Below are 12418 nucleotides of genomic sequence, written 5' to 3'. Positions count from 1 at the left end.
CCACTAAGCAAGGGTTGGAAACGTATGATGTGTTTATTATTCACGTACCAGCACTGCCTTCCCTCCTGTTATAAGCTTTGAATAACAGATATTTCCACTTTCTTGAAATTTCACTGAATTCGACATTGAAATTTTTGTATACTGAATAATAATGACAGGGCTTACAAAAACTGCTCTGATGCTCTCTCTCTTGGGAAAAAAAAAAAAAAGGAATAGAAAGAAAAAAGAAAAGCCAAACAAATTCTGCATCTAAGAGTTCATGGGTATTTTAATTCCTCCCTGTGTCTGCTTTACCTCAGGCAATGTTATTTGTGAATATCTGTAGCAAGATTATCAGCCTTAGTGTAAGTTGGAAGTTATATTGTACTACAGCACTTAACCCTCACCTCTGTTTTCCCCCAGGATTACCTGCTATTAAATTTCCCTGGTTCTTCTTCTCTAGCATGATGGAAGTCCAAGCTCAACTCTGCATCAATGCCAAGACCACAGTAATTGTTCATCTGTACAATCTGTCAAAAAAAAAAAAAAAAAAGTTGTATTATTTGCTCAAGGCTTACATTTATAAATAAAGAGGTTCCAAAACCTTTCAACAAAAGCAAGAGTTGCAGATAATTCTTCCAAGTCATTTACATCTTGACAGATTTAGGAAAATATTTTCCAGAAACACTGCACTAAAAATAAAGCTGTACAAAGAATTGTTGATACGTGTAGTTATTAATTCCAAACTGTCAGAAACTTAAAAATTTAATCTTAATTGCTAGAAACAGGTATAATAAGGGCAGAAATAAAAGTAAATGCAGAAACAAAGACAACCCAACTTCTCCAAGTGATTCTATGCAATAACTAAAAGACTTGCTGAAGGGTAACACCACTACTATTTTTGGCATCAAGAAGGGAATTATCATGATGTCATTGGGAAGATCCTGTTCCTGAACTTCATCTTATGTTAGATGACCTTGACTTCACCTTTCAACTGCATTTTAAATAGCTCTACATGTGGCAACTTTTTACAGATTTCTATTCTTTCTCCTATTGATTCTTCCTTTGCCTGCCAGCTCATTCCACAGCTTTTCTATCCTCGCCTGTGATTCTCTCGCCTTTCATCTTTAAAAACCACATTAGGCACTCAGGGCAAAATCTACCCCCGTGCTGTGGGCTAACCTGGCAGGCAGCTCAGCACCACGCAGCCATTTGCTCAACCCATGCCCAGCGGGATGGGGGAGAGAATCAGAAGAAAATAAGATCCCCTTTTTGTATTTACATTTATTGCTGAGCATGATGCCACATGGTACAGGACATCCCTGTGGTCCATTTGGGCCAGCTGTCCTGGATGTGTCCCCTCACAGCTCCTGGTGCACACCCAGCCTCCTTGCTAGTCGGGCAGCACGAGGACCTGGAAAGGGCTTTGCTCTGTGTAAGCACTGCTCTGCAACAACTAAAAACATCAGTGTGTTATCAGCATCGTTCTCATCCTAAACACAGCACCATACCAGCTAATAGGAGGAAAATTAACTTGTTCCCAGCCAAAAGCAGGACAACCCACCTCCACCAAGTTAAAAATATCTAGAAGCAGAGCAACTTAAATTCTCCCACTGACACAACGCCTACGGTTTTCCAGCAACTGGACTAAAATCTTTGACGTGAGCCACCATTATTACAATTTTCTACTTTACTTTTGCCATATATTTTCTATCCAATTTCTTGGTTTTGTCTGATAAAATAAACAGAACTAGTGTACACAGAAAGCTCTGAAGTCACCACCTACAAACAACATTTTTATTTTCCTGCACAGAAATAAGTAATACAAACCAAGGGAAAGGCTGTTTCACTCCAAAAATGTAAAACAGATGCTGCAAATATAGATACCCAATGGCAATAAGTTGATAGAAGGATTTACTTCCTGTATGTTTTTGCTATTTATAGTCACTTAATCTGTAACAGGAAAGATCAAAAGTAGTCTCTTTAATTTTAATTTATTTATTTTTGGTCAACACTCCAGTTTCACTAGTCTTCTGGAAGGCATTTGGCTTTCTTTGGAAAGTTTTTCTTACTTGAGAAATATGTATTCTCCTAAGCAAAGCAAATAGGCATGCTCCTGCTTCATGTATCTTTCCATTGATCTTCTCTCAGATACTTTTTGCCAGCCAATGAAGAAACGTGCTCTGCAACCAACCAGTCCTACCCAAATTGAAGCACTAGATCCAGACACAAGGTATGTTCACTACAGATTAGCTCAGCAAGGCCCAAGCACTAGATAGGAGAGCAATAAAAGATTAAATGGTGCTAATACCTATCTTCTTCATCACTCTCAACAGAACCACAGTTCTTAAAAGTCGAACCTGAACAGTGCTCAGCTCACCTTTGGAGGCTCGGGTTCTGCTACACCATTCTCCGCACCATCAGCAGGTTCTTCAGCATCCAAAAGGATAGTCCAGCGATCCATAAGAACGTCGTCTGCCTCATCCACGGAAATCAAAATAGAGTAGGGGTCCTCCCCACTGTAGCCAGCTCCCCAGCGTAAGACTCTCCCTAAGTCATTACCTGGGTAATAATGAAGAACCCCAAAATATGACTGAATTTTGTAAGTTAGCTAAAAGCATCAAAAAGTGTATTAGCCCTGTTCGACAAGATGGGAGGGGACCTGGGCAACCTGATCTAGTGGGTGGCATCCTTATCCATTGCAGGGGGGCTTTGAAGTGGGTCATCTTTAAGGTCCTTTCCAGCCCAAGCTGTTCTATGATTCTACAAAATAAGTTATTAAAGTAGTACAATTGGACTGAAAAGTTAACAAGCATAAAAAAAAAATCTATTTGTGGTGATTGCATATGTGCTTTGTGTCACAAACAGACATGTTGTCTCATCTGAAAAAAATCATAAAAAGCAGTGGAAAAAATGGAAAAATGTTATGGAGTTGGGAAGCTGGGCAAAGTGGACTTTACTGGTCTACAGCAAGTGCTGGCGCAGTTGTGGTTGCCAAGGGTACAATATTTTGCCCTCTCCAACTCCTGCCCACTCAGACACATCCATAGCAATAGCCCTGCTGCTCATTTTTCAGTCAAACTGTGACCAACATTTTGTTGATGAGCTGATACTACATTTGCTATCCAGTACCTGCCAGAACTGAGTCATGGCATCCTCACTGCAAAACCCTGTAGCTTGTCAGGTGGATACATGAAGACAAACCTTCTGGAGGGCAACCAGGCACAAAGCCTCACACAGAGATCCAGCAGGACTTCCAGCACTGGACCAGTCCACAGACTGCAAGCAGACCTGTCAGCAGTGTGCTAGCACTGGGAGTTCGTCTACCCACTGATCCAAGAACACCTCTGTCATAAGCCACCACCAAAAAGGACAACATCTTAAGAGACAAAATGAAGGAGCTGTATTCTGAAGGCTATGTGCACTTACTCATGTGGTAGGCTGGGTATGAGAGATCAGATCTTTCACCCACTACATTAGAAAACAAGCATTTAAAGGTCATGGCTCAAGAGCTGCTAAATTCAATCCCAATTTAGCATTAAAATAAAAGCTAAACGCAGTTCTGAGCTACTTGGGAAGGTTCTTTGTTGTGTTCTCTGCCCCCAAGTCCATGTTACTATGTTCATTATTTAGAGATTATGCCTAAGAGTCACTCTTCCCAGCAATTATTCCTTCCAAATTCAACATAGCACAGCTATGGACAGTGAGAAGTCTGGGACTTCAGCACTTGCCCTGATTCTCACCTGTTCCTAAAGGTAAGATGGCAACAGAGGGCTCTGAGCACACCAGCTTGTGTCTGATCTCCTCCAGCGCACCAAGAACCCAACCCACGGTGCCATCGCCTCCACACACCAGCACTCGGAAAGAAGGGACTTTGGAGAATGTGTGAAACCTCCATTGAGAAACAAAGAAAAGGGGAAAAGAAGCATTACAATGTGGTACAGCAAAGTCTCTTCATATGTTATTTAAGGTAAGACATAGTTAGTGGATTTCTTCCGCCTTCACCATCTGTCTCAGGATCAACTTCAATGAAGTGAGTGGAAATACAGACACTTTTAGATAAATCTGTTTTCAAGTAGTAAAAACCACAATCTTCTATTATTTTCTAAGGTGGAGATCAATTGTTAATCACTTCCTTCCTCAACAAAGACAGAGAGACCTAACTGTTTATAGTTTCCGTTTGAAGATCTATTACTCTCTAAATCTATGTAGAGACTTTGATTTCACTTAGTGATTTCTATATTGTAAGTGTGGTATTTTGATAAGACTTCTTGTTCATAGTACTATTTCGTTCACTGTCACCCTTTATGGCTTTTCATCCTACATACCAAAACATCCTGCAAAGGAATTTTTACTCACATTTCACGAGGAGCAAAAAGCAAGTGGAAGCAATTTGCCATAAAGCTGCAGAAATATTTTATGGGTAAAGCAAAATGAGCCAATTATCAAAATTACAGCCTCAACTACATTAGAAAGACATCAAAATTACACAGCTCTGACAAAAAAAAGTTTGTGCAGCTTGTTTTACTTGCTTCCTGCATAAGCTGCATTTCCCTATGAAGGCTTTTGTTTGGAAGGTCTTGTCACAACAGTTCTTTGTTAAAGCAGCACTGAAGTAATGAGGGTACTCTGACTAGGCTGCAAACATTGCTTTCAGTTTTATGAAGTTGGTGACAAAATGGTGTTGATAAAATCAAGTAATTGGTTACTGCCTCCCTTACAAGCACATTATGTTCTGTTCCTTGTATTGAGAAATGCTGCAGCTGTGATCAGGCAGGCCCTGCTAATTCTGCAATTGTGGCCAAGTTTCAAGAGTCAAGATAGAAAATTTTATTATAATTGCCTCTTAGTTTCCATGAAACGTTAGAGTAAATAAAAGCAAAAAATGAGCATTCTTGTAAGGCAAGATGTTTCTATTTTGGTCCCCATTTGATTATAAAATCTTTTTATATTTAACGATTATTAGACCTGCATTATTGTAAAGTATGCTTCCCAGGATTTGACTCTACTAAACTTGACACAAGCATATACACCAGGAACTACTCTGTTTTCTTTAGAGAACTTAAAAGCTTAAGTCTGCTAAGTAAGAACCAGTTGGAAGGTCTGATCCACCACTTTGGTCTCCAGGCACAAAACATATAAAATTTGTATCTTCATAATAAGAGAATCTGATCCTTCCTTAGAACAAAACAAAACAAAAACACCCCTAACAAAATAACATCAAGAAAAATGTTAAAAATACTACAACTTACCCAGGCAGAGGGCCACCATTGGTAAGTTCAAAGACCTGATGTGGATTTAGCAGCTTTCTAAAACTGTACAGCAGATCCCGGCCTTTTAGACCACCGCTTTTTGGATTCACAAACACAAGAAGAGGCCAGCAGTTCTGTGGTATCTTGGAAGCCTGAATGAAGAAAAGGAAGGATTAGCCAAAACCATGACTAGGCAGGAAAATTACTACTGCATCTCAAAAGTATTTCCTGAAATTTCCTTGATGCTTAGTAAAAAAAAAAATCCAGATTCAATAAATAAAAAGATTCAACACCCAGACAATCGACAAGGCTAGCTGCTGATTTTGTCTTCTCAGGAAAATGAAGTTTCCTTATCCCACTCCTACTACACAGTCTGGCCTAATGTTAAAAATGAAGTCACTATCAGTAGTCCTTCCTATGCATTTTCAGTAAAAAAGTTTACAGAATCACAGAATGGCCAAGGCTATGGAAGGAACCTCTGGAGATCACCCAGTCCAACCCCACTGCCAAGCAGGATCACCCAAAGCACATTCCTCAGGATGGCATCCAGGTGGGTTTTGGATATCTCCAGAGAAGGAGACACCACAACTTCTCTGTACAGCCTGTCCCAGTGCTCTGTCACCCTCACAGTACAGAAGTGCCCCCTCCTCTTCAGATGGAACCTCCTGGGCTTCAGTTTGTGCCTGTTGCCTCTTGTCCTGTTGCTGGGCACAACTGAAGGGCCTATTTCCATCCTCTTGACACTCTCCCTTCAGATATTTATAGACATTGATGTGATCTTCTCTCCATCTTCTCTTTCCAGGCTACACAGGCTCAGCTCTCTCAGCCTGTCCTTGTACAACAAGTGCTCCAGTCCCCTGATCATCTTCTTAGCCCTCCTCCAGACTCGCTCCAGTAGCTCCATGCCCCTCTTGAACGGGAGAGCCCAGAACTGGACACAAGACCCCAGGCGTGGCCTCACCAGGGCTGAGTAGGTGATGGAGCTTTATGATGAAGAATAGTGTGAAGGATAAAGTAATTTTCAGCATCCTGTAGGATTCAAATATTTTCCTTGCAGAGAGAGAACTCTTTCCACAAGTAATCAAAACATTTGTCTTAAGATTTGCGGTTGTCTTAGAATACATCTTAATTTACAAGGAGAAAACACTTCAAAATGAGGGAGCATTAAGAGGCTGAAAGCTTCTTTTAAAAAATACTTGTTTGAATGAGAAAGGCTTGGTGCCTGTATCCTCACCGTGCTGCAGTCACCACTGAAGGGCCTTCCAAGCACAAGAGTGCCGTGGGCATCCTGCTGCCCTTCCAGAAGCCACTCTGAGGGAAGTCCCACCAGGGGTCCCCTGGGACAGCCAATTCACTGCAGGGGCACAGTCAGCAGAAATATCCCCCCAGACTGGTCTTCAACTGGACCTTCAACCATCCTGTAACACGATGCGTAAATGACTCTAGGCAGACCACAAAGCTCTAAGGCACCTTTTATTCATCCTCCCACAGAGTTTAGGGTTTTTACTGGTCTGCGAGGCAGGTACAGCTTAAAAAAAGTCATTTGGCCATCTCGACAAGTGTGCTTCGAAACAGAAACGTTTGCCACAGTCCCTAAGTAATGGTAATTTGTATTTACAAATTGGACTGCATTCAGAGAACAGCAATTTGTCACGCGGCTGACAGGATGGATTCAGGGAAAAGAACAACTGTGCTAAATATAAGGCAATTTAGACAAGAATGATTCAGGGGGTGGTGAAGCAGCAGCATGACAGCAGCTTACAAACATGCGAAGAGATACCAGCAGCTACAGAGGGGAGGAGACAGTGCCTCAGCTGATGGCTGTACATAACCACCAGGGGTGCGAACCAAGTCTCAGGACGGAGAAATCGGGGCATGTAATCGAGTAACTGGGGAAGCAAACTGGCATCCAGTGTTGAGATACCTCACGTCACTGTCTACGTGTGAGCTGGCATGGACACTGGAAAACAGTAGCTTGGGGTGTCCTAGTATTCAAGAGATTTTCTCAAATTGTGCTTTCCTGAAAGGGCTGTGCACTGACCCTCTGTGTTAAGATACCTGAAGCTGCATAAAAGTCTCTCCTCTGTGTCACTGCCTGCCTGAGAAATATCCTCCTTCATCAGCCATGACTGGCAAGCAAAAAACACCAAGAGAAGAGGAATGCTGAGCAGGTAAGAGGGCTGATGGAGGAGAAATACGTCTCTCTTCTTGCCCCTTCCTTCCTCCTGGTTTAGACGCAGCTAAGCAGAGACATCCGGTTTGAATATGTTTATGTTTACTCCAAAGAATCCAGTCAAGCAAGGACTATTTTTGCTGACAGGGAGCCAGGAGAGCCCCAGCAGTTTCTAGCTGCTGATGGGACAAAGAAACTGCCAAGACAAAGGTGGCACTACAGACCATGCAAGCACAGACAACCCTCAACCACGCTAGGACAAGGACAGGCAACCTCAGAGGAAAGCTCTCCTGAGGAAGTGCCCTCATGCTGTACCGTGGAGGCTGCTAAGCCAAAACGCCCCTTGCCTCCACATTCTGGCTTTGCTGGAAGAGGGGAAGCACTTCCTCAAGCGTGTGCAACGTACAAACAGGGTGATATGTTCATTTCTGTTATGTGCCTACGAAGGATATTTGCAGCCAGCAGCGGAAGTCTAAGCAAAACAATGCATGCCACTGTCACCAAAAGGAAGTACCTCTTGAATTATAAGGTCAGCAGCTCAAGGATCCACACATCCCAAAGAGAGGGGCGGACTTCCTCCCCTCAAGCCATCACAGCCATTAATAAAAATAGCAAGGGAAGCTCTGGCTCTTCCGTACAGCCCTCCTTGTTACTCCATCAGCTAACGCACTGTCATCTGCCACATCCCGTTACGAATACTCCTTTGAAAATCCTGCCAGCAACCAAAGGCGGAGCAGTGCTGAAAGGAAATGCTGCTTCCCACTGGGTAACTGTTCCCTTCCTACGCTCCTTCTTCCAGCTTCTGCTCTGCCCTGCATTACCATTTCCCATCTCCTCCTCTTCAAAGCTTCTTTTTTACTACTTAAATTTGATCCCCAGTCATTTTAACTTTCTGAACGATACAGGCTATCTGAGACCTCAGGCTTGGTTCAGTGCCCAGGTACTTGTGGGATTTTATAAAACAAGGAGGCTGGGGGGAGAAGATGAATGAAAAAATAGGAAAAATAAATCAGCTCTGCAGCTCAAAGTAAATAAAAACTGTAACAATAAAAGAATGAGACAAAAGAAACCAGACCAAAGCTTACGCCAAACAAATACCCTACTGGAATGCAGACAAGTGTTTGATTACCTTCTCTTTCTTAGGAAATCAATTCTTTAAAAAATATTGGTTGTAGACATTTAAAGTGACACTTTAATCACATGTTTATATTACTCCCTCTTACAGACAAGTTCTACATATTGGTTCTAAACCCAAGCAACTAAAATAATTTACAAAGAACCTCAGGGAACCATGCTGATTTTTGAGACATGGTAAATCTCAAGGCAGTCAAAAGCACAGCTGTGTTTTGCAAAGTGTGTAAGATTTTACCCTTTCAAGTATATGTTGCGGCAAATATATTTTTACAGTTTCCATAAAACTGCCATCTAAATTTCCTAGTTGCAAAGTGTCAATACCATATAAATAATAACAAAAAAAAAAGTGAAACATTTACCCTGAGTGCTACTAAGAGTCTCAACCAGCTGCAAAGGATGCCTGGAATTAAAAAAAAATATCTGCACGTAGTGTAAACTGAATAGTCCTACCACTAAAAAAACATCTTTGCTCAAGTATCTTCTAATATAAATCCCTTAATTATAATCATTTAGGACTGAAAGAACACATGTAGACTAAACAAAGTATCCTAGAAAGGGCAGAAGCCCTCGCAAGTGTGCTTACCCTTACATTTAACTTGCTTCTCACCCACTCGTGGTTAAAAGCAGCAAAATCCCTTGAAAGGACCAATCTCTAAGAAAACAATCACTTTTTGTTAGGGGTTAAAAACTGCAGGAGATCAAGCTTCCAGGCTGGTACAGCAGAGCAGGGCTGCTCTGGTGCTGTCTAAAAGGCTTGGGCCCCTCTGCTAGATGGCTGCAGGACAGCACCCTGATGCTGCAGAGTTTCTCCTGGTCCCTTAATAAAGCCCTGCGGGGACACTCTGAGAAGGGGAGGTGTGACTCACTGCCCAAGGACTCCCTGCCCCCTTTGGTCCTGACTTCCACACTCAGCTGGAGAAGCGAGGTCTGCAGAGGGGCTTTGTGTTGGCTGGAGTTCAGGAAGGAATTTACTGCGTGTTTCTCAGAGCCAGCTAGCGGAGGACGTGTGATTTAGGCACTCTGACAGTCACTGTGCATTGCTTAATTTGTCAGGATTAGCTCAACGTGGCTGCGGGCTGGGGCAGGATATTTATTGCGCACGCTAATCCCCTCTCTGTTGCGCGCACTGTGTAATCACATCTAATGACAACAGAGAACAAGGCGTTCTGTGCCACGGGCCCGCCAGCACGACAATTACGGCGTATCTTCCAGGGTGGTGAGCTGTTTCCAGGAACGACGGAAATCTCTAAGCAACACGTAAATTTAACATTTACAAGCAGGCTGTCTGCAGCATCTCCCATGTGCAAGGGCTCGTGACTCCCCTGTACAAGACTCCCCCAGCCTGGCTGTAAAGGAGGCACTGCACCAGACGAAGAATGACGTGTAAGGTCTGTCAACACAACTGGAGAATCAGCTCTGTCCACACAGCAGGACCTCCAGGAACTGCTTCTTGACTTCTGGGGGACTGGGGAGGTGGCAGAAGGGTGGAAAGTAACCTTTCACAGTGTTTTGGCTAAGACGATGATTAAACTATCATGCTCTTAAGCAGACACATGTCTGTGAAGAATTAGTACAAATGATTGAAACAGGAGGTTTCACCCACTTGGGTAAATCCCAAGTTTCTTTCTAATTCTTTTAAGGAACCCAAATATGGGTATTATGTTTAGTGAGATCAACAGAAATGAACCCTTTCCCTCCTCCCCCAGCTAGGTTTCCTCCCCCCATGCTAGGTTTTCATCAGAGCACGTTCCACTGATAAGTGGGATTAGAGGTCCAGCCACAAACACTTGCCCCTGCTGTGCTGGCATTGGCTTGCTACAGCTGTTTGATGACCTCCTTGCCTGCAAATGCTACATAAACTGTTCTGCCATTCTGGTGAGTTAGCTTTCAAATCAGTGCTTCAGTGCTGTGCTGCCTTCCACCCTTCCATGCTGCCCAAGACCGGAACTGAGTACCCCTTAAACACATTAGCAGATCAACTTTATAAGACTGTATTTTTTCACACTGTAACAAAAAGAGAGTATTTCCATTTACTTAAATATTGTGAAACAAAACCATTATTTTATTAAGCTCTCGCAGGCCCAAAATAATAAAACACTTATTATTGACTTTCTAATAAGCAGTTATCAAACTGCTTCTGTGTTCAGTGTTCTGTGTACAGAATCAAACTGATTCTGTATTAAAATTTTTCAGAAAAGATAAGAAGAGGGCTAATTGCTTCTGGCAGATGTGACCATGCCAGAATAGAACCAGGCCGACTCTTTTGAAGGTGTACCAAAACCAGAGCAAATAAATCACACATTGGGAAAATGACAGACTAACAAAACACAGAGCAGATGCTAACCACTAATTCACTTCTACGCTTTTATTGATTTTAAGAAGGGTTCTTTTGCTTTGCTTGTTTGTTTGAAGTTGAATAAACCATTAGCCAAAACACCGTGGCCTTTGATTTATCAGCAGTTCCCCTTCTATGGCTGCACATTATTACTTCATACACAATTTCTTTGTATTTCTGCCACAAGAGGAATGACAAAAGAGTGCAAGTTTAATATTGTGCTTACTTCTTGTACAAGTATTTCCTGTAGCTGCATTTAAATTAACACGTACATACTATATAAACAAAAGCTAATAGTATCACAAGATAACAGAATTAATCTAGGTTGGAAAGGACCTCAGAAGATCATCCAGTCCAACAGCTACCAAAGCAGCATCAACAATTACTCATCAGTTTACTCTGGGTAATTAGTGAACAGCAGAAGCTGTGTGGCCTAGACACAGGCAAACCACAATTGAAATATTAGTCATATTAACTCTTGGCTCATTTTAGTGAGATATAAGCTGAAATGGAAAGAAAATGTATGTGCACATGTACAGCCTCTTTCTCCTCTTATATGTTATAAATTCATCCGATCAGTCTCCTGAAATGGAATTTCTAAGAAGTATCTTGCATCAGATAAAAGACAGCATTATCCACATTTGGCTTGCATCAAAAAGCTCACATCAAACATATGTAATGTCAGAAAACCCAGACGTATCAGCAGCAGAGCGGATATGTTCAACTTCACATACCAATACACCACATCTAGGCTCATAACATATTTATCTAAACAACCACCAAAAGCAAGTATCCAAAACCATTCCCATCTTTGTTCTGCATTCTGTTCATTCTATCTCTGATAAAAAGTGTTGAAACCTAGATGGGAGGGGCAATTAGTTTCTAATGATCTCACAAAAACGTAATACCCGTGCATGCACACGATGGTTTGCAATCCTGCAAGCTAAATGCAAGCACTGCCACTAGTATCTGCTTATATATAAAAAAAAATTCCCATCAGAAAACTTTGACAAGCATAGGACTCTTTAAATAAAAAAGCTGGCATTAGTTGCAAGTATGCAACTAATGGCCTTACTCCTGCTATTGAACTTGACTTCCTCCCACCTGAAGTTGTCTCACAGTTCTCACTAATAATGTATTTTGTGAAGCTTTCATACTTCTATGCAGTTCTAAAGAACAAGTCAAATCAAGATTCTCAGTTCATTTGCTATAATAAAACTCCAGAAAGACAGTAACTGCAAGATACGCAACAAGTCAATAGAAAGTAATTATGGCTACCCTGTCTTCTGGACAGAACCTACATCATCCTGGTTCAAAAACATTTTATTCAATCAACCATTTCCCTCTTCGCACCTTGAATCTGCCTTATTAACATGAAGCCTATTATAAACCTAAGTGATTCATAGCAAAGTGGTTTGTAGCCATGAAAAGTAATAAATTAGAACCAAGCCTTAAACTGTGAAAGGACACTTGCACAGTCTAATGTCTGCATGAGGTGCAGATTTCAACAAAATGATTGATTTTTACCAGTCAAGGAAAAAAGAA

General features: G+C 41.8%; 1 protein-coding gene across 2 annotated transcripts in view; it reads right to left on the bottom strand.

The window, feature by feature from the left end:
* DGKQ (diacylglycerol kinase theta) overlaps window positions 1-12418 on the bottom strand; it is an 89176-nt gene that overhangs the window by 16933 nt on the left and 59825 nt on the right. For both annotated transcript variants that reach the window (XM_084503340.1, XM_084503341.1), the window contains 4 exons: window positions 5232-5383; window positions 3723-3871; window positions 2360-2541; window positions 409-509 (listed from right to left, as the gene is read on the bottom strand). In XM_084503340.1, the coding sequence (XP_084359466.1) occupies window positions 409-509; window positions 2360-2541; window positions 3723-3871; window positions 5232-5383 (584 nt within the window). The remainder of the gene's footprint in view (window positions 1-408; window positions 510-2359; window positions 2542-3722; window positions 3872-5231; window positions 5384-12418) is intronic.

The sequence above is a fragment of the Aythya ferina genome (assembly GCF_964211825.1).
Source record: "Aythya ferina genome assembly, chromosome: Z".
Lineage (NCBI taxonomy): Eukaryota > Metazoa > Chordata > Aves > Anseriformes > Anatidae > Aythya > Aythya ferina.
Note: the sequence above shows the minus strand (reverse complement) of the source record. Positions and strands in the feature narration are given on the sequence as shown.